Source organism: Micromys minutus, assembly GCF_963924665.1.
Source record: "Micromys minutus genome assembly, chromosome: 13".
Lineage (NCBI taxonomy): Eukaryota > Metazoa > Chordata > Mammalia > Rodentia > Muridae > Micromys > Micromys minutus.
In genome coordinates, this window is record NC_137982.1 from 23689423 (window position 1) to 23716463 (window position 27041).

Here is a 27041-nt window from a genome sequence, read left to right on the forward strand (position 1 = left end):
TTATTGCCTGTCTGAGTAACAAACACATGCATTTCAGCTTATTTCAAGTGCATGGCTTTCCTAGTCATTAAGCCAGTTGTTCATGCCTATTTATAAATTAATTTTTCTTTGAAAAAATTGTGTACATTTAGCATGTACAGCATGTTTTTGAAATAATTATACATTACATAATGGTTAAGCCATTAATTTACATATGCATTACGGCATTGATGTAAAATCTAACAATCAGTGGCATTCTAACATGGGAAAGGGTACATGCACACATACACATGCATGCATTCATGCACATTTGCACACACAGACTGACTGATTGGCATATCTGTGCGTAGGAGCTGGGAAACTTCTCAGTAGCCTGTGTTAGGCCTTTTGTTTGCTTGTCAGCACCGCAAAAACACATGAATTATAATACTAATAAAAAGAAATCTAGGTTATTAAAATTATGTATAAAATAAATCAATAACTATAAATCACTTTCCTTTGGATCAAGGCTCTAATCAACGTACATTGGATCAGTGAGCCAGTGAGCGCTTTTGAGAGAAGAAAGGAGTACTGATGATCAGACTTTTAGGGTTTTGCTATGTGTACCAGAAGAAAATTTGAAAATAGATACATAAATGAGATTTAGCCTGCAAAGTTTTCTGAAAGAGCTAGCCTTTTAGGAAGTACTAGGCTAATAATGGTGAAGGGAAGAGATTCAAAACTATTGTTGCTCACACAGTATAAGCCCTTCAGCATTTATTACTGAGAAAGCTACCCTTCCCCTTGCATTGCTTTCATTTGTTGAAAGTTGATTGGTCTGGTGTGCGTGGATCTATTTCTGGCTTTGTCTGTATCGCACATATCTGTACTCTCTTCCTGTACTATTGCAATGTCCAGTTTGTGGGAGGAGTAACCTCTCCAGTGTTATTCTTTAAAAACACTATCATCTAGTAAACTTGTTTATGTCTACAAAAATTGAGATTTTGATTGAATTTAAATAAACTGCACATAACTTCAGGGAGAAACAACATCTTATTCTGAACTTTCTATTACATGAAAATTGGATGCCTCGCCAAGTGTTTGGGTATTTATTTCATTAACATTTTATAATCTTCACCACATTTGTGTTTTGTTAATTTCTAACATTGTATCTGGTCTTGAATGTTTTAGAATTTGATTTAATTTTTCTAATTGTTAGTATATAGAAGAGCAACTTAAAAAAATCTTGTTACTTATGAGTTCTAGCAGATTTTCTTTTATATGGAATCTTTGGAATTTTGTTTAGAAAAATAGTGTCATCTGCAAATACTGTTTTTTTTTTTTTTTTTTTTTTTTTCCTTTTCTCAAGATTATACCTATGATTTCTGTCTCTGGCTTTGTAGCAGAGATCAGTCATTAAGTACTGCCTTAGATAGAAGTGTATTGGGATGTGGATGAATGTCTGTCTCTGTTCTTAGCCTGAAGCCTGCAGTCTTCTCCATCATGTACAGCCATTAAGTATGATGTCCTTGCTGGGCTTCAGGTACATCCTCTTTATGATGCTGAAGAAGTTCTTTTTTATTCCAAGTATGCTGTTGATTTTCATTATAAATGGGTGCTAAATTTTATCTGATGTTTCTTCTGTGTTGGTTTATGTGCTTATATGATTTGATAGACAGCAGGGAATAAGTTTGAATGCTGAACTAGCCTTGGGTAGCTGAAGTAAACCCAGTTGTGGTATCTTAGTTTTCTTTTTTAAAAAAATACATTTATAGATTGTGTTTATTAACATTTTGTTGAGAATTTTAGTATCCAAGTTAGTGGTCTGTTTTTCCTGTGCTATTACTTTATATCAGTGTAGTACAATGTGAAAATTGTATTGAAATTAGTTAATTGATTGATATTAATTTTTACTTTTAAATAAACGAGGAAGTACTGCTTTCAACCCAGAAGAGATTGTGTATAAAACTAGCATTGCTATATTATTTCAATATTTGTTACAAACAATTATATTTGTAGGTAGTCAGGTGAAATTTCTTTTCTTTATATGGAAAAGTGTTTGTGATTTGATTGTCTTGGGTGTTTTATGTTCTACCAAATTTCACATCCTTTGTATAGTTTGTTTTAATTTTTTTCCCTAGTGGTAAGAAAATGAAGTAGTTAATACTAATTATCAATGCAAGTACTTTACATGAAATAGTACATAAGATACTCAGATACTTGACTGTGGCTAGAGTTCCTCATTTCTATAATTAGACTTGAATTATGGATCTAGAGAAAAATATGGACACTGAATCAGCCTGCTTAATTTTATAGATGTGAAAAGAGGTAGTGAAAAATTTATTTGCTTGTTTAAGGTTACTATGTGAGGTTGTAGGTTTAGTCTAGAATGTTTAAGCTAGAAAGAAGGATCATTAGGTCATTCATGAGGTTTTGCAGGAAAAAAAAAACAGAAACAAATGGTTATATAAATATATAATGTGTGTATGTATGTGCATTGTGTGGTATATGTGTGTATACATGGTATTAATGCAAACACACACACACACACACACACACACACACACACACACACACCCCTTAAATACACTGTTAAGTTACCTCTTTTCTAGGATATAGAAAATGGCACTGAGTCACAAGAATGCATGGAACAAACAGCATTCAAGAATGTGCCTTGCATGCAAACTTTTATACCTAATTATTTCTTTTAAAAATGTCAGTTTGAACTATTTGGAATTAATTTGGTAGAATAAACTTACGGTGAGAGGTTTAAGATTTAAGAAAGCATTAGACTAGTCTGTACCATTTTTAACAATAGCATCCTAGGATAGAACTATCTTTTGAAATCGCAGTGTGCACATTAAGACTTTTAGAAATACAGTTAGATACATTTAGTATGTTTTTATAAGTATCATGTTACTTTATTTATTGTTTAGTTAGGGGATGTATGGGATAGTTACTCAACTAGCTTCAGGAGGAAGGAGGAAGATTGTCAGATGTTTTCTCATATGCACTTTTTTTTTTTACCTGTAGGGGAAAATCATAGTCTAGACCTAGGAAATAATCCTAAAAATGTGTTTAACATTGAAAGACAGATGTTAGAAGTTATTTCACAGTGATTAAAGTGATGATTTGCTTGTCTTTTGTCTACAAATATAATACTGATGCTTCCTTGTCATCCATCCCTTGTGTGCTATAAACTTCTCTCCAGACTCTCAGTAGAACACTTGAGAGAGCTACTGTTCAAAGGGCTGCCCATTTGGAATTTAAGATATTCCTGTGCTTCAGTGGACTCTTCTTTTGAAAATTGAAAATAGTTATACAGTGTTTTTCATTATTTTAATTTTTTTCAAGTCCAGTCATTACACCCCTTAGGGTCCGCCCTCTTCACAGTTCCTTATCCCATTCTTCCTTCCCACTGTCTCCTAGAGGACCCCTCCCCCATGCCACCCCCAAGGTTGCATATTTCCATTTGTTCTGCTGGCCCTCATGGCTTCTCTACAGTTTCCTCCCCCCAGTCTCTGATTGTGTTTCCCTTTTCTCCTCCCCTACCTCTGCCTCCCATGAGTTAAGTGGAGAGAAATGTACAGAATACCCATCTAGCAAATGAAACAAAGGCTGGTCAGCTACTCTCTTCCATCTATCTAGTAATGGTAATGGTGAGAGAGAGAGAGAGAGGGAGGGAGGGAGGGAGAGAGAGAGAGAGAGAGAGAGAGAGAGAGAGAGAGAGAGAGAGAGAGAGAGAGAGAGAGAGAGAGAGAGAGAGAGAATATCAAGGATAATATTTTGTGAGATGTTAAAAATTACAAAAGTTTAGTTTTTAATATGCATAAATAAAGTTTTATTGGAACACAAACTCTGTTCATTCATTTACTGTCTATGGATACTTTTGTACTTCACAAGCAGAGTAGTTGCTTGTGCAGACCATATGGCCTGCAAAGCCTAAAATACATACTGTCTGGACCTTTACAGAAACGTTTGCCATCCCTGTTTTAAGATAAGAGTGTGGGCAGTGCATGCTTTTAGAATTTTTAGTACAAGAGAAACTTGGTTTGTGCATGTTTTGAAGAAGTTTCTGAAAAGAAATAACTCAGGAAATGGTTGCTGATGTATCCAGATAAACAGTAGTAGCAGACCTTCTCCAGAATACAGATGCCATAGTTACCGTATAGTTTGTACTGTGTCATTTCATGGCAGCATTTCTGTACATAGACACTGCAAACTCCTAATTCCATCTCTGTTAGTACATTCTGTTAGTACATTGTAGAACAGCTGTTCCCAAGACTTACTTAGGTTCTTAGAATTAAGAAACTTGTGTGAGTTTGTTGTTGCTAGGACAACTTACCAGCTGTCAGTGACTTAAAAGATTTATGCTGGATCCCTGTTTTCTTGTCTGAGCCACTTGTTGGTTGGTTTCATTGCTGTGGACCTGAGTACAGATGTGAACCTTGTCACTGGGAACATGCAAGTCAACCTACACATTCATGGCAGAAGGAAGCAGAGTGAGAGAAGAGCTCGGGAGAAGGGGTTGTGTCCCAAGTGACCTACTTCACTTGGCCCCAGGGCTCTTGTGAAATACCTTACTATAGGGCACCAACATGGGATTGACTCACTGGTTAGGTCAGAGACCTCAGTGTCTAGTCACCTCCCAGTAATGCCACATCTGGGGAACAAGTCTTCAGCACACAAGCCTTTTGGGCTGATATTTTCTGTCTCTAGCACAACTACCCTGGGAATTTTCTTTTAAATGCAGATTTTATGTTTTCCATGCTAGAAGAGGACATTTTAAAATGGCAATTTGTTAAATGGCAGGTGTCCATTCTACATTAGTAAAATAAATCTTTATGAAAAATGTTTTCTGAGTCAAAAAGAAATGTGATGTTTTTGTAACTTTCATAATTTTTTTAGTAGAAAACAATGGGATTCCTCATCTGTCTTTTATTTTTATTCAGTTACCAATATATGTTACTTTGATTGTGATATTATTTTGATTTATATATGCACAATTAACTAGTTAGCAAAGAGAAAATATTTTAATTATTTAGAGAGTTATATTTTCTATATGATATCAAAATTCAAGAAGTAGTCCCATTTTTTAAAAGTCAGTTGCTCTTTCTCACCTTGAATGGTTTTCTCTTTTTACACATGATTGCTTTGTAACATCACAATTCTTTTATAAAATAAGAATTCTCTGAATTATGTGCATCTTCTGGATATTATCCCATTTCATTATTCAGAATTCAAAGGCCACTTTTGTTCACATTACCACTGATAGCACTATCACATATTATTCTAATGCTAGTAGATGCAAGTTTCCCACAATTCCCGTCTTTACCAAATTTTATCACTGGCAATGCATATTACTTGATTTAACAGACCCACTTTTGAGAGCATGTCTGCCAGATTCTAAAGTCTTCATAGCCCTGGTTTGTTTAGTCTACAGAGTTGAGGGAACTACAGCCAAACTATACAGAATTGTGTGTTCTTAGGTTGGATGTTGTTACACAAAATATTTAAAAGGAGGTCTAGCCATAGATGGGTTGAGATGTAATAAATTAACAATTTTTGCTACTTCTTGTGTGTTTAAATGAAGCTGATATTGTCAAGAGAAACTTTGTGACATATGTTTAGATTTAGATTACTGTGGTTATTTTTATGCCTAAAGCATGGGGATGCAAATGCAGAGTTGCAGCTCTGGGGGAGAGGAGCTAGGGACATTGCCAGAGTACCTTAAGTGGCTGCCTTCTTCAGAACATGATCTTAGCAATGTATAGTTACATTACGTTTTCTGTTATCTTACAGGTGCTATACTTGGCAGATCAGAAACTCAGGAGTGTCTTTTCTTCAATGCTAATTGGGAAAGAGACAGAACCAATCAGACTGGTGTTGAGCCTTGCTATGGTGATAAAGACAAACGGCGGCATTGCTTTGCTACCTGGAAGAATATTTCTGGTTCCATTGAAATAGTGAAGCAAGGCTGTTGGTTGGATGACATCAACTGCTATGACAGGTAAGAACACATTTAATTTTTATGATGGAGTTCAGCAGCTTTCCTTTTCACTGTCCTGCCTTGAAAAAGGAAATAGACCAATGCATGGATTTTCAAGTGAGTATTTCTTGCTGGTTTGAGGATAAAATTATGAAGACCATAATAACATTCACCAGTAACAGGTTTTTTTCTTTCTTAGTAAACATAAAATATTTCTGCTTTATTCTTGATACGTTTTGAGTAATCTACAAGTAGTGACAACCCTTATATATGAATAATTTTACCATATTATTAGCATTATATGCTTTAATGCCATTTTACTAATTGCTTTAAAAGAAAATACATGTGTTGAAAGTATCCTTAAAGAGGAATAATGTTTTGTTGCAGTATTCAGTTTTCATTCAATTATCTTCTTTATATATTTGGAAGAAATTGGACCTTTTGAATTTTTACCCCAAGAGATAGTTACATTCACATTCAGAATTATATCAGAACTAAAAACTCATATAAAGCTGTATTTTAAAATACATCTTATTTAAATTATTTTATTCTGGAATAAATAAATGATAATGCTAATGAGTACTTCTGATCTTTCTATAGGAAGGGACATCGGTATTAGACTGATCATTTTCCTGCCTGGGCCGCAGCTTTTACACTAGGGTTGGATGTTATATAATGGGAGAGGCCTGCACAGCCCTGTGTCACCAGCTGTTTTGGACCCACGAAGTTGTGCTATAGCTGTTGACCATCCTGTCTGTTTCCAGGAGCCTCAGTTTTCTAGAGTTGATGATTGATTAGCTGTATGTGACCTAGACATGTATTGAATAACTCATGGAAGTTAAATTAGCCCCACGATGTATTAAAGTATAATTATTTAGTTATATATTTAATATTTGGGTTATGCTTCAAAGTCTATGGAATTTTCAAAAAATATTTCTCTGTACTAATATTCTTTACCTATATTTCTGACTATCAATATAGGTATATAACCAGGTGATATCTGCTATTATAAGGAAATGGGAAGACAGTAGGAAAATTGTAGGGTTTATTTTTACTCTAACTGATCTTTTATTAGTTCATATGAGGAAGCTGTGAGTGTGTGTCTGTTTGCATGTGCACACATGCATATGTATTGCATGTATATGTATGTGTAGTGAAAACTCCTATACTACTTCTCTCTCAACTCAGCATTTTACTTGTATGAGAACCAGGCAGTGCTGAAATGCTTAGTGAGCCATTCATTGGACCCTCACAGAGAGCATTACTCAGCAAAAAGTGCTTGCTTTCAGTGGTAACTACACCAGCTTTGTTTTTGGGGATTAAATGCTGATAATATAGAAATTCATGAATCCAATATTTATGTTCTAAAATTGATTGAATAAACAAATAAGGATAGTATGAGAAAGGGAATTTTCTTGAGTTACATTTTTTTCAGTGCTTGGAAGCATGATTATTAATTTTTAAATTACATATTCCTTGTGAAACAGCTTTGCTCATCTTTTAGTTTCTTGTAAGTTGATGTTAAGAGATTTTCTTTAGAGTTTGATACTGGTAAAGCCATTAGCTCTTAAACTTTTATCTGGAGTTGTCCAAGTTGTTGCTGAATGCTACACAAAGTAGGCTCATTGATGTTTAACAGCAGTAAAGTTGATTTTAAAAGGACAGATTTATATAGCTGTTTCTCAGTAGCTGATTGAAGCTTGTTTCTTGAGGCTCCTGCTTTTTATTTTAATTTAGTTTGTCCTCATTGTGATCAGTCTGAGGGATGAGTTTCTGTGTGTTTGTTTTTCATATTAGTTGTCTGCCTTTTTGTTTTTTTAAAATACAATATTGTTCATCTGTTCAAGAGTTGTAAATCTACTACTGTGAGAAAAGCTAGTTTGGATCTCTAATGCTGAAATAAGTTCTGTTCATAAGATGCAAGCTTACATCACTTCGTATATGCGTGTATTTTTTTAGCTTTATATCTAGTTTTCAGTTTTTCATATTCACAAAATAGAAAGTTATATTTCCCATGAGCAAATGTAACTGCTAGACTAATTTGCCTCACTGACTTTATGTTCTTCTTTAAGCTTCTCTAATAATTAAAAAGATCACAGAGGAGATAGTTACCTTAGATTGCTCATTTAACCACATTAAAGCTGAGGAAGTCAGCGTGATCATCATATACTCAGATGTTTATTTTTTTTCTGTTGAGCTTTACTAACAGAAGTCTAGGAACAGTTTTAATTTTAAGAATTGATTATTGAATACTCAGAAATGCCTTGAATTTGAATATAATGAATCCTGTCTCAGAAAAAAAACGCATCTATTGTTGGTCAATATAATGCTATATGTGTTAATTATTCTTTCTTTTTCTTCTTCTTTTTTTTTTTTTTTTGTTTAAATAGGACTGATTGTATAGAAAAAAAAGACAGCCCTGAAGTGTACTTTTGTTGCTGTGAGGGCAATATGTGTAATGAAAAGTTCTCTTATTTTCCGGAGATGGAAGTCACACAGCGTAAGTGTATAGTGAAAATACATGCTTGTTCTGCTAGTAGATTGAAAAGAAAATGCATCCGTGCTATTGAGTAATTTACTACTACTCTCTTATACTCTATCCCTCCCCTTGCCCCCATCTATGCTAACTACTTACTATAGGATTGTGTAGACCAAATCCGAGCCATTTGCTCTTCTCTCTTTCACAGCCACTTCAAATCCTGTTACACCGAAGCCACCCTATTACAACATCCTGCTATATTCCTTGGTACCACTTATGTTAATTGCGGGGATTGTCATTTGTGCATTTTGGGTGTACAGACATCACAAGATGGCCTACCCTCCTGTACTTGTTCCTACTCAGGTAAGTTACTATCCTGTATTTTCTTTGGTACATTTTATATTTTTAAGAAGTATTAAGTGAAGTATGTTTTGAGTAATATGTTTGGAGTTCATTTTGGGATGTTTATTGTCATGGAAACCATAGCTAGTTGCAGTCTTACTAATTTTATATGTTGTAAACTTCTTAAAGGCTGAGGAAGAGTCAGGTCTTGACATCATCCCGTCATCTCCTGTAGTCTCACTATTATTCCAGTGCCTTAAGTATGGAATGCATTTTGCTTTCATATTGAAGTTATTAATTATGAAAAAGTGTTCTTAGAATCTTCTTTGTCTTTTCTGTGCTTTTCTCTATTCAGATTTAATGCCTTTTAAAAGAGCTTTTGCCAAAACACCCTTGAGTGTTAGAAGTGACCCCTAAAATTAAGCAAGAAAGTATGGAAAAGGGAAGCTTTGTAAAGGCTGTAGGGATAGATATCTGTAAGGATCTCTCAAATAAAAGCGGCAGACAAATATTTCTTACCATGTATTACTAGAAATTCAGGTGTGTTTATTTGTTTATATTATAGCAAATATTAATTGGATAGTAAGAACTTTGAAAAGTATGATTTTTACTCACTTCAAAAATATTTCTGAAAATGTGAACTGGGTAATCAGATTAAATGCCCCTGAACAACTGTATCTTATTTATTTATATTTATTTATTTATTTGTTTGTTTGTTTGTTTATTATGTAGAGAGTTGTCACTAGTCCAGTACCACACAGGACTTTTCATGGAAATAGCTAATAATCTACATGCCCAAGAAAACTGATAACCTTTTTTATACTTCTTTGAGCTGTTTCTGAATTCTAATTTTTATTGTGTTTCTTATAAATTTTTAAAATTTGAATACCATGGGCTTTCTGGGTTTCTTAGTTTCTATGTTTTTCTAATATTAGTAGGCTAAATGGTAAAACTTGATAAAAGAAATTAGGAAGATCTGGTATTTTAATGATAAGAACAATTTATCTAAGCATTATTTACATGACATACCTAACTGTATGTTGTATCAGCTCTTTGATCTCTGTAATCTTTGAAAAATGCATATGGAAAAATAATCCCAGTGGTAGTACTTTGTGGTCTAATTCTTCAAAATTACCCTAGATTTATAAATGTGACAGAAAAACCTAGAAAACACATTTAAGGGAACTTTATATAGAATTTATAGAATTTTTATTAAAGGAAAATTTGAATATTAATACAATGTTATAGATAGAATATTGAAGTCTATTCATTCAATGCTGGTATGCGAATGTTGTTACGATGTTCCTGTGTGTGTGTGTGTGTGTGTGTGTGTGTGTGAATGAGAGAGGGAGGGAGGGAGGGAGGGGGAGAGAGAGAGAGAGAGAGAGAGAGAGAGAGAGAGAGAGAGAGAGAGAGAGAGAGAGAAAGAGAGAGAGACCCTATATGTTAGATGATTTTCATAAGAAGTACTAATTAAGAGTTTAACACCTTTTTTAAAAAAGAAAGGAAAGACACTGTTACAATTCATGAATAGACAGAGAGACCTGTTATAAGTATCCAATCCCCCCTCCACCTGGGGTTTCAGATGTTTGTTGCTATTGATATTCTTTTATGTGTTTAGGAATGCTGAAAACAAGGAGTCACTTTTGTGGCTGAGTAATTTGGCATGGACAAATTTTTATAAAAGCGACAACCCTGAATTGAGTTTAAACTTTTTTTGGATTTTAAGCTGTTAACAAAATGGCATTATTTTTTTTTTTTATGCGGAATCTAACTCTGGTCACCTCCGACTTTCTCTGACACAGTGTAACTGCATGGTTTAAGTCTCATTTTTGGTGAGAATTTTTATATAAATTTTGTAATCCTTTTAAATTTAAAAATAATTGGAGACAATTACATCGAGCATTTACTGATTATTTAAGTGCTTGTTTTAGGGTGGTGTTCTGAGTAATTACACACACACACATAAAACAACACACAAAGGGCTTCTTTTCATTTGACTTCTAAATCGAAATACTGGTATGTAAATATCATCTTTGGGATTTGTTAAAACATACTCCTTAGCCATACTTCTGAGAGTGTAGAATGGAGCTGCTGATAAAGTGTATTTAATAAGCACTGACTTAAATAATTTTATCTCACAGGATAACGTGTAGTATTAGATTATAGATAAACTGTGATGTGTAAAAGCTTTTAAGTATCAGTATGTATCACGTATCATACTATGTATACAATATTGCAAGTATCTTCTAAAGCTTTGCTTCTCTCACTATTCTGTTTTGCTCCTCTTTTCAGAGATCCCTTTGAGTACTGCTTAGGTAATTGAGTAACATCTGGTATCTCCATCATGTTGTTGTCCATCTCACTGCTTTAGAGATTGAGTGTCTGGGCACCTCTTATAGTGAGCACTGACCATCTCCTGTGCTTTCCTTGAAAAGTTGTTTGAAAATACAGAATACATTTTTGAATAGGTGATTGGGTCATAGACAGAAATTTCTGGCTACTGGTTTGATTTTAGTGGTGTGCCCTCATTGTTTAAAGAGTTTGGAAGTTGTACTGACGGGCAGGTGAGACATACTGTGTACTTAAAGTCTTGAGGACACGCTTGTACTTTCCCTGCTAGGTGCTTACCATCCCAGTTAAAACACCTGTTGGAAAACATATTGAAGTCTTGCCAAGAACATTTTCTTTGCACCTTGTTTAAGTTCTTTAGGAAAATGGCATAGTATTTTTTTACTACTTAGAGAAATTTTCAAATCTTTAGCTAATGGCTGGTTTATGAATAAACTGATATCTTGTAAGGACTTGACCTTAGCAATTCAATAAGCTGGCTATTTTGGTTAAGTAATGGTAATCATTATAGTAAAGACATTATTTATTTAGAGTATTTTTATTAGTATTATTCCTAGTGATATTAGGACATACATAATTTAAAATCTGTTTCTTTTTAATTATGGTTCTTTACAATGAACAAAAACATTCACTGTAAAATAATTTAGCATGATTAAGGATACAAGGCATGCCTCTGTATGATTAGTAATTGAAGCTACTGATGCTTCTTTATAACTCACAGCTGTTTCATGGTGTCACTGCTTTCACAGTCATCTGAGATGAAAGTTGGAGAACTAAATGCTCTTAGTTCTGACATTTCCCAGATCTCACTCACCACCTTTTATCTGATGCTATTGCATCTTGATGGTGTCCGCCTTGAGCTTATAGATGTCTCTGCAATCTTACAGCTAGTCTTCTTGCGTTCATGCTCTCCTTCACCTCTGCTATGGCTAGAACAGTATTTTACATGTTGGATTATGTTGCTTCTGTGATTAAAAGTACTCAAGAGCTCTTACTGCTTTGTACCCCATCATATGTGGTCTACCATATACCATCTTCTGATTTTTTTCTCTTCATACTATACCCAAAGAATACCCATATAGTATATACATCTAGAATTGTGATTATATTTTCTTTTCTCTTTGATTGAGATAAATAATCCCAGGAGAGAAAAGCACATAATAATCTGTATACGTATTGTATCATATTTCATTATTCCTAAGCTTCTTGAAGACAAAGTATATAATAACTGTATTTATAGTGTTTGTGAGGGATGAGTATCCTGCAAGTATTGAATGAAATGTCCAGTTTGTTTTGTATCTTGCAAGTACTGAATGAAATGAGTTTGTTTTCTGTTGAGTCTCATTGAGATGATAAGATTAATTCTAGGAATTCCTGTAAGAAACATTCAGATACTTTTAGAACCTTGTCTTGAGATAAATCTCTATTTTTGGAGGATGTACAATAAGTTGAAGTATTCCTAGCTTTTATAAGACAGTGACATGACTCAAGAATCAGCCTTTCACTCTGGATTATGTAGGTCACTTTTCTTTTGCTTATGCTGGAACTCTTTCCACACATAGGAAGAAACTCATCCACAGTGAGTAAACAGAATGCAAACTGGTTTTTCTAGGGATAGTGAGTCATGAGTATAAGGGAATTGACGACTGACTCTATTATTAAGCCTTATTGTGGTAAAGAGTTAATGTGGTTTCAGTAAAACTGTTTGTGAACTTAAGTTTCCTGTTTAGAAGGTCTGTGCTCATGCTGATAATACCTGCCACTTGATAAAGTAAAGATTAGAGTTTAGAATTTGTTTACCTTAAATAAGATACAAAGTTAGCTTTTTGTTCATTTCAAAAGCCTATATATAACTAGCACTCTAGTATTGCAACATTGTTCTTTTTGAAGTGACATCATCTTCTTTAGTCCTTATAACATCCTGTCTAGTAGTTGGTTTGAGAGGGAGTAAGGGATTTCTTATGTAGGGGCTCCCCAAGTTGAGCATGCAGAGTAACCATTGACCTTAATACTAAAGCAATAATAGGGTGACATTTCATGTTGTGCCAAATTACTACCCTCTGAGAAACAAGTCATCTCTGAAAATGTTTTGTACGGCTTTCTTGATTGTGAACCTATATATACATCTAATGAAAAGTAGTGAAAAATGAAGTTGTAGGGTAACATTGAAGCTGGTTTAGGAAAATGTGCTCCTTTCTTTCTTGGGAAAGATGTAGGGGAAAATTACTAAATTTTATTGATAATGTTTAGCATTTATAGAAAAGCATACCTTTTAAGGTACATTTTTACTTAAAATATAATAAGTACATCATCCCTTTCCTCTTTGGCTTCCTCCTGCAGGCCCACACCAAGTTTCCTTTCTCCAGTTCCTTCCATGTCTCCCTGCCTCACTCTCAGTTGACAGCTTCCTTTTCTCTGACTGTTTTTGTTACCTGTATGTATGCATAAATGTAAAGATACAACCTGCTCAGCCTGATTTTGTTGTTTGTGTGTATGGTTTTGGATTCTTTTGTTAGAAAGTTTATCCCTGGGAAAGCCTAGTTTTCCCTTTTCTGCACCTATTAATTGCCTGGTTCTTTATCTAGGGGTAAAATGCTATGAGATTTTTCTTTTTTGGTGCTAACACCTGTTTATGCAGTCATTTTGAGGTAAGATTCTTTTACCACAGACTTCCTGGTCCTCTGGCTCTTAATTTCTTTCCACCATTTTATGTAATATTCTCTGACCCACAGATACGGAAGCAGTGATACAGATGTACATATTAGGCTTGGCTTCCACTCTGTCGATCTCTGCATTGTGTTCCATTGTGGTGCTCTGTGAATGTCTCCCTTTGCTGAGAGGTGGTAGCTTTACTTATCTGTGCATATAAGAATAAGGTTTAGAATATAGTAAAGAATTATGCAGACCTAGCAAAATAGTGGTAGTAGATTCTTTTCAAAGGTCCATGACCCCATTAGTCCTGGGAATCTGGCTTTATTTTCTGTACCAGGCACTATTTTTCTCCTGTCGAGTGGACCTTTAGTGCAGTCAGATGTTGTTGGTTATACTTACTGCATCTTGATGGACATCTCATCGTGCTGGTTATTGTTGTGGTTCAGAGGTTCAGTTGTACCACAACTGGGTTGGGTTCCAAAGTACTTTCTTCCCTTGGCAGCTTGCATAGGCTTTTCTATGGAAGCTGGACCACAAGAAGGAGGTTTCCAGGTCTGATCCATTTTGAATTACTGTTGTATGAGCAGAATTTACTGGATAGTTTATATATTTACATTTCAAATGTTACTTCCTTTCCAGGTTCTCCCCTCTCCCCCTGCTTCTATGAGGATGCTTCCCCTTCCACCCACCTCACTGCCCTGGCGTTCCCCTACACTGGGGAAACAAGCCATCATAGGTCTAAGGCCTGCTCCTCCTATTGATGCCCGACAAGGCCATTCTCTGCTACTTATGTGGCTAGAGCCATGGGCCCCTTCATATGTACTCTTTGGTTGGTGGTTTAGTCCCTGGGAGCTCTGGGGATTCTGGTTGGTTGATATTGTTCTTTCTATGAGGTTGCAAACCCCTTCAGCTCCTTCAGTTCTTTCTCTAACACTTAGATGTTATAAATGTTAAATTAAAGATAAGCTTTCTTTATAGCTAGTCCTAGCCCTCAGCTTTTGAACAACAACAACTAAAAGGAGAATGGGCTTTACCAGCATCTTGGAGACTTTCCACCCCATTGCTGGCAACCCTGTGCTGCTAACTGACTAGGGAACCTGTTCAGAATCCTTATTTTATTCATATTGCACTGTTTACTTGTTACTTGTTTTCAGGAAAAGTAACGAGAGAAATTATAAAGAAACTTGGGCTCTAATTAACAAAGCCATGGGTGACCCAATTGACAGCATCAGATATATTCATCTATTAATATATGCCTTTCTTTTTCTAGTTCAGAAACATTTGTTCTGAAGTTACTGTTGTGTTTCTTTATGGTTTTATTTCTGTTTTTGTTTGCCGATTATCTAAAAATGAAGACTTGTGACATTTTGAATATATGATAATGAAATGCCTAAGAGAAGACAGATCCAGAATTTGTCAGTTTTCACATAGTATGCACACTTGATAGTCATAAGAGAACATTGTTATGTGGTATCAAAAATAAATATAATTGGAAACTACTTATTTGCCTAGCTAGATACACTTAAGATATTCTCTCTCTCCCCCTTCTCTCCCTTTCTCCCCCTCCCCCCCCGTGTGTGTGTGTGTGTGTGTGTGTGTGTGTGTGTTTTGGGATTAAATAATAAAGTTTGTAGTACATGTTGTATGGTTGTATGTGTATTGATGAGTGGTACATAAAAGTCTGTATTTTTAGAATGATTTACTTGAATTGTAGATCTACATGGCTAACTGCCTACCAAATAGCTCCATTTGGACGTCTCTTAGTATTTCCTATTCAAGGATAATGATTGTTTCCAAATCTGGTTTTCAATAAATGTTGCACTTGTCCCATGTGAGTGTGTAATCTAAAATCTAGGAAATGTCCCAATGATGTTTCCATTCCTATCAGTCCCTCCAGTATAATATATATTAATATATTATATTTCAGGGTGCTCTCCTTAGGGAAAAACTAGCCAGTTTATTGCAGTGAGGTTATCTTACAAATATTCAGCAAGGTAGTGAATTCTTTGTACTGCTTTTACATTTTAATTATACAATTGTTGGTGCAAATCATCAATTACTTTATCTGCTGTGAAGTTCATAAGAGTCTAAATAGTTAGTATTTGACATGAACAGTGTAGTCAGTAAACTTTGTTTGAATGAATGAATAAATGAATGGGTCAGTGAAGTTTTATATTTTCTGATGTTTGGTATTAATTTCATTCCTTCTTGATAAGCAGCAAGTCTCTTTCTAATCTGGAAGCCTAATTACCTGGCATTAAAGTACTGATTTGAGTTTTAGTTACATACAGTTTCAGTGCTGAGTACTTACTCAGAGCCACCATTTCCACTTTGTGAATCCAGACTATTTTGTTTAGTAAACTTATATCTGTTTTTATAGTCAGTGATCTTTTTTGCCTGTTTTGACTATATACTGTAATAATTTCTACTTTGAAAAACCATGTCCTTATTTACTTTGTATCTTTTTGTTATAGTGTTTATTTATTGAGAAGTATACCCAACAAAATTATACTTAAAATCTGTTTTAGTTATTTTATTATTATTTTTTTTTTGTTTTTGCTTTGCCCATTTTTTTTTTTTTAATTACAGTAAGGCTTGGTTTTAGCTTCATTCAATTTTTGTGTTGGTTATTTTATAGCTTATTCTCTTCATTGGTTAGGAAGTTTCCTGAGTAGGCATAATACTTTCTAAGATTAAGAATAACATATAGTGACATCTTAGCTCTAAAATTTGTTGTGTTTAAACAAGATCTCAGTGATTCTTGGGCCTTTGCGTTCCCGGTAAAAGAGAGGTTCTCTCATGGTATGGTAGGATTAAGCTGGCTTTTTGCTGGATAATGAATAGCTTTGGATGATTATCACAGGATGAAAGTCCAGCAAACAACTGGTATAGAAAAGTGAATTGTCTTTTCTTTTTGTTAGTGGTACTGTTCTCTGTAGAAATAGTGGCAGCTGGAGAATGTAGTCATCTGTTTGTAGTTCTCAAGCTTCACAGCAGTGGCTATAACATGTATTTTACTTCATTGAAAGTCAGGCAGTTACTCTTTTGTGCTGACTTGTTCTCTTTTACTGCCTCGCTGTCCTCAGACTGAGAAATGTGCCTAGATGCTTATTTTCAAGGGACTACTACTTAATCAGTTGTTACATACTTCCTAAATTTAAAGTTGTTATAATATTGGAATCATATTTTGAACTGCTAACAAATACTTAATTCAGACTGTGAAGTAAGTCATTTAAATCTTGTTCTGTTAGGATCTATTTTGATTTATTCATGTTGCTACAGCTGGACAGGGAGGTTTATAACAGGGCTAGTGTATCACCAGGTTCTGTTTAATTCTGGCCATCGTTCTTTGTGTTTTCTTCCTGGTTTGTCTTTCCTGAGCACATACATAGCCACCAAAAAACATTATTCTATGTTTTCACTTGGTGCCTTCCAAAAAAATTACTTCACTCACTGGAAGTAGGAAATTTCCGACGTTCTTATGAAAGCTATTAAAAAAAAGCCCCCCTCTCAAAAGATAAACCAAAAAAGTCCCAAAACAACAACCCCCCCCAAACCCTCCAAGATAACACAACACAAAACAAAGAAACAAACCCTAGAGCTGGAGAGACACCACGACTCACAAAAGGCTTTATAAACATGAACACATAAGTTTGAGCCTTAGAACACACATGAAAGGAAGAGAAAAAGGAAAGCAACCAAACAGGCAGGCAGGATGTGGTGCTGCATATTTGTAATCCCAGCACTGAACCCTTGAGGCAGATGTATTCCTGGGGCTTGCTGACAGCCTAGCCTGCTTGGAGAGTTCCTGGCCACTTGGAATGACACCTGAGGTTATCCCCAACCTCCATGCACATACCCCTACACATGCATGCACACATGGGCAGAGAGAACTGCGTTTCCTCAAGGCCATTTCCTGGTGTTTGTTAAAGGCAATACTGCCCTCTGCTGTTCAGAAGCTAATTGCAGCTCCTATATTCCCCAGAATTGCCTGTTTACACTCACACTTTAAAATCTTTTTAAGTAATATGTACTATTTAAAATTTATTTTACTCACTGGCTTGAAGCCCATTGTATCAGGTAATTTAGAGTTATTTTTACATCAAGACTTATTTACTACCACTCTAATACATATATCTCAGGATTTTTTTTCTTTATATTTTTTAAAATAACACTTTCCTCTGGTTATAAGGAATGTGTTTTTAATTTTTATCTTAAAAATACAGTCCATTGAGTCACTGTCAACTTTTAAAAAGCTAAATCATTCTTTCACCTTTGTAACTGATGTGTCATTTTTCATTTCATTCTGAATATGAATCGTAATTTCTTTTGCCTGTGTTTTTTCTTCACAAGCACGCCTTTCATATAATGATAGAGGTAAGATGCATTGATGTTTGTTTTATGGTTGTGAAAACTTCTGTGGATGCACACAAACATTTGTCCTAGAGCGTTGTTACTGTTGCTTTACTTTGCATCCTTTATAGTTTATCTACATTTTTGTTATAGAGGCCCCTCTTTTGTATCCAAATATTATTCATTTGACATAGTAAAAGCATTTGGTTTTGAAGGGTTGTTAACTGTACTTATTCTTATCTAAGAAAGGCTGTAGGAAGAACTATTTCTTCTGATTGGAAGATAAAACCTAATGAGGGCATTAGCCCTAGGGATCCAGTATTTCTAATTTTAAAAGTATTTCATGTGTTTAAATGTCAAGCCTGTAGTCATTTAAGAGATGACTTTCTGGTCTAGCTCATTATCTTTTAACTTAAAATCTATATTTTCCAATGCCATCTCTAGCAAGTGAATTAACTGCATAAATAACACCTTTGATAAATTAGTTGTTGCCTTGAAGGTTGGGAAGATTAGAATGTGCAGTTAATTCAGAAATTAGCAGGATTGATGACAGATGGCTTTGCTGCTTCTTTAAAGAATGTCCCAGAATGGGCACACTAATGCCACTGTGTAGGTCTTTTGGACAGTCAGACTTTACCAGGAACTGCATTTCAGCATACTTTCTGATGAAGTGAGAACTACTTCATCATACTTTCATACCTTATGATTCTTGAGAAGGAATGCATAGTCAGCACCACTTCTGACATGCATCTTCTTAGTTTTAATGCATTTAATGGCTGTTGAAAGAGCCCTGGGAACTTGAGGGGAGATTTTTCAGAAATTCTGTCGTCCTTAGATTTGCTGTCTTCCAAGTGTTTCTGTGCAGCACAGCAAAGCTCCACTTTACGGAGGCCATTAGTTATGAACTGTAAGTTCCCATTTGTTACCTTAGGGGCTCATATGTTTAGTGATAGACGTTTTCATTCCAGAAACAAGTACTGAGGTGTTCTGAATACATTATTATATGTATATTTTTAATATTTTATACAATAATTAAAACTTAGATTTTAGAGATGTATTTAAAACTTCATCTTAGTAATTTCTTGTTAAGAAAGCAAAAAGGTATATCAATGACTGATAATTTTTATTGTGTAGTTATTTTTATTAAGCTGCATTTAAAACCCAATCTTAAGTATTTGTTAGTATTAAATTATAGTTAAGAGTACATCTCAAAAAGGTTTGATGTTGGTAAGAATGAACCTTTGTAGATAATTTTCTTCCTTTTTGAGTATTGGCCAGTGTTTGGATTTTTTTTTATTTAAATTTTTATACTGTTAAAGTTTGACAGTTGTATGTTTTATAGCAATTAATTGAAAATTTTGAGTAAAATTTTCATTAATTTATTAATATTACATGTTGATCCAAGATTTCTCTCTGAGACAAATGTTAAGAAATTTACTAAGGAAAGCCTTGTAAGCCTATAGGACCTTTGAAACTTATCTTTTCATCTCAGAAACATTTAATATACTTTGAACTGATGTTACATTAATCTGAAATATTAAAGTCATAATCTCAATCCTGTTTCATGGACTAGACTCGTGTCTGTAGTTGGCATTCTTTTGAGCATGGAATAGAAGTGTTTGTTATCTTAAGAGGCATTATTGGTCAGTGGCTGTGGTGCCCTCTTCTCTCTTTTCAGTTACTATCTGAAGATTGTAGAATTGATGTTTTAAAAAACTGATTATTGTCTTTTCTACTTAGTTATTTCTTTATAAACCTGCACATTTACTCTTGGACGTTGCAGACTGGATCATTTTCTTTGTGTTTGGTAGATTAGTGTTCACCTTTTCTTCTCCAGTCCCCTTGGTCTGCCCGTTCCTGTCAGAATCATTACAGGCAGAGACCATCGTAGAATGGCAAGGTTCCCACAGCAACTTTACAGAAAGACAGAATCACTGTGAGCCTGGCCTTCCTGTAGGGTTTGTTGACAACATCTTTGGTCCATAACTCTGCTAAATGCAAGGACTTTGGCTTTATTAACCTTTCATATTTTTATTTTGAGAGGAACAGCAATTTTGTAGACATGTAAAAACAAACATGGCTTCAGAATGAATCACAGGAAGAAGTCTTTCTTCTCCTTTACTTTTAAAAATAGGAGTTTTCAAGCCATTAAGGGATTGCCTACAAGTTGCATTCTTTTTTCATGTAATATTTTGAACTTTTTTTTTTTTTTTTTTTTTGGCTTGGGTAATTCTGATTCATAGACTCCCAAACAGACACTGTAAGTTTTGGAACATTATGAAGATCTAAAAAAGGAGAAGAAAGTTAGAGTGAACTGTACTGATCTTAGATAAAATGTCATTTTTAAGTATCTGAAGTACCACTAGGAGTTTCTTCCTTCCACAGAAATTTTAGTTCCTTCTTACAAAACTTAAATAGCCCTTGAAACATCTCTGATGCTTTTTCTATTGGATTCCAGAAGCTTCTTCCATCTTGCTTTAGTTGCAGATAGTGAACTGATGCAAAGGGTTGGTATTGCATTGGTGAAGGGATTTTCTTTGCCTTTCTCCTTTTTATTCAGTTTACTGGCCCTATTTTAAAAATTCGTCCTAGTAGCACTCTTGTCTTTTATCTACCATTCCATTTTTCCAAATATGACTGTCACTTTTCTAGACTTATTTATACTTCGTGTTATTTTTCAATTATCTTTAGAGCATGATTTTTATTTCTGGTCAGTTTGGGGGAATAGTTAAAGGAATGACTATTAGTATCTTGAAAAGTAAGAATGAACAAATAAAGTTTGCCTATAGAACTTTTTTTTTTTTTGTTTTTGTTTTTTGAGACAAGGCTTCTCTGTGTAGCCTCTCTGTCTCGGTACTTGATCTGTAGACCAAGGTGGCATCAAATTTATGATCTACCTGCCTCTGTCTCCTAAGTGCTGAGATTATATATTTGTTTAAAATGACTGGGCATTGTGAAATTAATGAATGTAAATGTTAATGTTCGACAGCCACTAGAGAAACTATTAGATTTTGAGATTGGGGTTTTTCTTTTGTTTATTTGGGTTTTGTTTTTGTTTTTGAGAAATGCTCATATGTTGTTTTGGTACTTTTAAAATTTGTATCCTTTCCAGAGGGGAAACTGGAAAAGGGGATAACATTTGAAATGTAAGTAAAGAAAATATCCAATTTAAAAAAAAAAAACAAAAAAAGAGAATATAACTTAGATAAAGCCATTGACATACTATTAAGAGTGTTCTGAAATTCAGAGAATGTCCTGAGAACATTGGTTAGACTGGCTGCCTATTCTTTTTACCTTTTTTTCCCTAGGTAGCAGCAGCAATGATGTTGCTAAACATTGCCTGTTCAGTGGTTTTCACTAATGCCCTAGCATCTAAGTTCTCGCAGGCTGAAAGTTAAGGTCACATTGATACTATAGTCCCTCATGTGTTCACAGTTTGTTAGAGCATTCTTCAGTATGTTCACCTTTTTCTCATTTCAGAATCTATGTGTTATGCTCTACTTATTTATAGCATTATTATTATTTATTTCTAGGACCCTGGACCACCCCCACCCTCCCCATTACTAGGGTTGAAGCCATTGCAGCTGTTAGAAGTGAAAGCAAGGGGACGATTTGGTTGTGTTTGGAAAGCCCAGTTGCTCAATGAGTATGTGGCTGTCAAAATATTTCCGATACAGGTATGTTTATTGAAGTCTCTAATCTGTCTACTTCTGTATTTTAAAGCTGTAACAGGTTGGACATTATATAGCTCTGGTAACAGCCTGAAAACACCAACTATACATTTTAAAATGATTGTTTGGTAGTTGGGAAAGGAGTCTAGCCTCTCTGCGCTGCTGTCACAGCTGAGACATGGAATGATTTAATGCAGCATTAGGCTTTGTTGGCAGAATTGGAATCACAGTAAATGAACATGTAGTCTTATTTTGTTAATAAATCTAAAGTATTCCAGTCACAAAAATAAGTTCCCTCTGGGTAGTTGTCTTACTGTCTCCTCAACAAGAAAGAACAGTACACCCCGCTTTACTTTAGAATTGGTGTTTGCAGTTACATGGCCAGACTTTGATTGCTTTTCAGTGCACTTTGAGTGTTTAGATGTAATTTTTTAAAAAAACTTTTTGTTGTTAATTCCTCAGAGGCAGTGATTCAGGTTCCAAGTATTAGTTTACTTTGTTTTCCCCTTCAATGCAGTTGAACTCTCAGAACGGCCTGACCTATCCCAGGCTCACAGCTCTGCTGCTTTGCTCCATGGCTGGTAGACTTCAGGAGTCACACCTTCCCCTTGCTCTGGTGGTAAACTTGGTGCCCGAGAGTGCCCTTAGTGCTGAAGTCTCAGCTTCACACCAGCCACCATCACTTCAAGTTATTACAGAAACAGTTTCCTTAACATACCTGGGTTTTACCTTCTTTCCTCCTTACCTCAACTGCAGCCTGTCTTTATCTTGGCAGCAGTTTGGCTGTTTTAGAGAGAAGTATTCTGTTGTGCTAAGATTCATAATAAAATTCATACTTTGATGTGTGAGGAATCGTAACAATAAGAAAAAGATACTGGATATTAAGAGTAGAAACAACAGCAGCCATTTTATCAAATACCTTTATTGACAAAGTAATGATTTACATGTTGTATGTTCATATAAGCACTTTAGCGACCAGTAGCACAGTTATTCTTTTACTTCACTGGAAAAATGAATGATTTTATTAAATAAAGAGGAAAGGCCAAAATTTACACTACTGTAGGATCCAGAGAGCTCCTTACATTATAGTGTAACTCAACTTTCATTGCCCTTTCATAGTGAAAAGAAACTAATCTCTTACAAGAAAGTATACAGTAAACATAGATAACTTGAAGGAACGACTAATTGATAATTAAAAAAAAATAAGGTACTATTAACTTTGGGAGCTGGGGAGGACAGGCCAAAGAGAGGCTGTTATTTAAGGTTTTACCTAAATTTATCTTTCAAGGAAATGATTGTGACTAGTAGCATAAATAACTTCATACTGTATAGTGCTTACAGTAACTTAAAGGCAGAATGTGTTACCATTTAAGATGCAGAAATGCAGTCATTTTTGATGAATGCCTGTATTTATAAACTTAGCCACACAGAAAAGCAGAATTTTAGGGAAGGGGAAAGAGCAAGGATTTACTATGTATTACTGTTATTACCTGTCACAGACTTCTTTTCTAACAGCAACAGAAGGCCACTCACTGAGCTCATTCTGTCCTCCTGCCACTTGTGTTAGCTTGTGATGTTGTGGTCATTTTTAGAACTTACTGTGGTAACCTCAGTGTGATCTACTTTCTTGTTCCCTGTGTTCTTACTGTGCTTTCATGTTTGACTCTAGGACAAACAGTCCTGGCAGAATGAATATGAAGTCTATAGTTTACCCGGAATGAAGCACGAGAACATACTACAGTTCATTGGTGCAGAGAAAAGAGGCACCAGTGTTGATGTGGACCTTTGGCTAATCACAGCATTTCATGAAAAGGTATAATGATTTAATTCTTAAGTTTAGTTAAGCTGGACTAATGTTAACTATTCTATTTCAGGAGAACAGTATATTATCACAGTTGTTTAATATTTGACCCAAAATATACATCACTTATGAATAAAAATATTACCTAGCCCTCCAATCCTAGCACAGCTTTAGTCTTTGATTTCCTGTGCTGCAATTACTTCTTTTAGCAGTACTTTAGATTAGACAGTGCTAATGGTTTTCATGTAGTACTTATGATAGTTAATTTTATGAGCCTCACTTTTTTTTAGCTTTGTTTTTTACCTTATAATTTTTTAATGATGAACACAGAGACACTAACTTGGAGTTATTACCAGAACACATTGGCTATTCCATCATTTTGCAGTTAATTTTTTTTTTTAAATGAATCTTCAGTGTAGCACAGGCTGGTCCCAAACTCAGTTTTGTTTCCTAGCAGCCTCCCCAGTGCTGCGGTTGTGGGATGGCATTGCCGTGGTTATTTTGTCATCATTAAGTCTGCCTTGATAATTCACTAAAAATTTGACCATAAGGATCATAATACCTCTAGAGAAGGGGTGTGTGTAAGAATGTGTGTGTGTGTGTGTGTGTGTGTGTGTGTGTGTGTGTGTGTGTGTGTGTTAGGTACATGTGTGGAGGCTGTTGTTTATGTTTTTCATTATCTTCCTTAGTTGCTTTTCATATTTTTTGTTTTCCTTTTGTTGTTGTTTTTTTCTTTTTTGCTTGAGGCAGGGTCTCTTACTGAACCTGTAGCTCACCGATGCTTCCAGGGATCTACCTGTGTCCCTGTCCCTCGCACTGGGCTTGTAGACTAACATAGGTCTGAGGTTCTGAACTCAGGTCCTGATGTAGTCTATATGGTAGTAGTTATTTATGTTTCAGTGTAGTTCTATAATGCCAGTATGCTTCACCTTAGAGACTTCCTAAGACTTTTAATTAGTCTTTTTTTCTTTTGTTTTAACCTCCCAAAGTCAAGGAAATTAACTTATTTTAGTAATAAGCCTTAAAAAAAATCAATCTTTTTTGGTTGAATGTTCATTATTGTGAATTGAAAGGAAATTTGAACAGGTCTATAGAGTTTGTTTTTTTATTTGAAAGGAATGTGTTGCTTTCATATCCAAAGAAAAGTTTCTGTTTATATAAAACTTTAATCAAGAGCTTATGGGTATTTTCCTCCCACCTCTCCTTTCTTTAGGGCTCACTGTCAGACTTTCTTAAGGCTAATGTGGTCTCTTGGAATGAACTTTGTCATATTGCAGAAACCATGGCTAGAGGATTGGCATATTTACATGAGGATATACCTGGCTTAAAAGATGGCCACAAGCCTGCAATATCTCACAGGTAGAAAAAGATTTGTATTGTCTTTCCATCAAACTCAAATGTTTACTATTTAAATTCTTAATTCTTGAAGTAAAATGTATTTTTGCTGTGGTTATCCAATCATCATGTTTTTAGGCTTGAGATTGGCTAGGATGTATCTTGTTATTTACATGTCAATGTACACACATGTTAACCTCATTAATAAAGTCTAATCATCCCATGTTTTAATTTGTCTAATTTCTGAAACTATGTTTGAGAATAAAAGTATATTTTCTCTATTCCAGAGGAGGAATGATTTTTAACTCAAAATTTTGATTTACTTTAAATAGACACACAGTGATAGATTAAGTACAGTTTGAGTATTTTCTTTGTCTTTTGGATGAGTATACATTCATTCCTTGAGCTAAAGTAGAAGGGATCAATCAAGAGGCCACAACTGTTCAATAAAGAAATAGTACACATCCAGTGAAGGAACTGTTACAATCTTAAAAAGAAAACATGTTTGTTTCTGGAAAATAAATTTAGTTTGCTCTTATTTAACTTCCTTGAAAGAGTATGGGATTGAGTTGTCTTCTTTTCAGTTTTAAAATGGCTATTTTAAAAGTATTAACATAGTGATTTAGCAGAAGTGTAGTTGAGTGTAATCAGATTCTGATTTTCAAATCTTGACTTCCTTACAAAGTCTTACCCTTTTTTTCATCCTTATGGGTCCCCAAATTATTAGTTATATGGTCCTTGGATACGTTTGATACTGAAATCAGTTTGTTTCTGGAGCACGTGACTGTACCTTCATCCTTTTGTAGGACGAAATGACTTTCTAAGTGTACCTGTTGATGAGAGTATAGGCATGTCGCTAGAGTTGTCTTTCAGTTGAACCAGATGAGGCGCATGTGCAGAAAGGGTGTATTCCTGACTTACAGCTGATAGACTTTTCAAAGTAGCAGCACTGCTTTATGGGAAAAGGCTTCTGTCTGTTCTGTATTTGCAGAAGTGCTTTCCTTGACAAGTGATCATGCAGTTCAAGGATCATTGCAGGGCAGGACTGTTCTAAAATGGAAGTCTTTTTCAAAGACAATCATATTTTAATTTTTTTTTTGTTTTTTTTTGTTTTTTGTTTTTCTGAAGCTTAGGTTCTATGGTTGTTTGTAGCCAAAAGAATAGACGTGTTCCCATTACCTTAAAATCATTATGTGGGAGTAAGATAGATAAAAATGTATTTATGGAATCACTGTTTGTAAAGGTGCTTTATGGAGAGGATTCCCCCTTGCTCCTTTATGACAGGTGTTTTTACTACTTTCTTGTGCTTTAGGCGAGGTTGAGACTGCTTAAGCATCTTAACTCTTTCTTTGCTCTTCTTAGTTTTAAGTAACTTTATTTTTATAGCATATTCTTATTGCATTCAGTAGAAAAAGTTAAAAGTTAAAAGGTTAAAACTTGCTCAAGATATTTTATTTTTCTGTTCAAAGGGACATCAAAAGTAAAAATGTGCTGTTGAAAAACAATCTGACAGCTTGCATTGCTGACTTTGGGTTGGCCTTAAAGTTTGAGGCTGGCAAGTCTGCAGGTGATACCCATGGACAGGTAAGAACAACACTATAAGGCAAGGGCAAAATTAAGCACATAATACTTTTTTAGATCAGCACTAACTTGATATGAAGTTGTTGGGGTAGTTATTGAAGCATTGTCTCATAAAAAGTGATACATTTTAGTTCGAGAAGGCAGCGTTTTTACCTTGTTGTGTAACTCAGGCTCAAACAAGCACTAGAATAGCATTCAGCTGTGATAGTATTGGTTTTTAAAAGAGTTGGTCACAGAAGAATTCTTTTCTGAATAATTCACCTTTAGGGAATTCTTTCATTGGTTAATTCATCATCCTAACAGTGGAGGATAATGGTTACTTCTGACTACAGTCTGTTTGTTTGTTTGTTTATTTTTAAAGATTTAGTTATTTTATGAATATTACACTGTTGCTGTCTTCAGACCCACCAGAAGAGGGCATTGGATTCCATTAAGATGGTTGTGAGCCACCATACGGTTGCTGGGAATTGAACTCAGGTCCTCTGGAAGAACAGTCAGTGCTCTTATCCACTGAGCCATCTCTCCAGC

General features: G+C 34.9%; 1 protein-coding gene across 1 annotated transcript in view; it reads left to right on the plus strand.

Annotated features, from left to right (window-relative positions):
- ACVR2A (activin A receptor type 2A) overlaps positions 1-27041 on the plus strand; it is a 73623-nt gene that overhangs the window by 37909 nt on the left and 8673 nt on the right. The window contains exons 2-8 of the mRNA XM_080927274.1: positions 5761-5968; positions 8338-8447; positions 8635-8789; positions 21659-21802; positions 23466-23609; positions 24811-24956; positions 26402-26516. Of these exons, the coding sequence (XP_080783400.1) occupies positions 5761-5968; positions 8338-8447; positions 8635-8789; positions 21659-21802; positions 23466-23609; positions 24811-24956; positions 26402-26516 (1022 nt within the window). The remainder of the gene's footprint in view (positions 1-5760; positions 5969-8337; positions 8448-8634; positions 8790-21658; positions 21803-23465; positions 23610-24810; positions 24957-26401; positions 26517-27041) is intronic.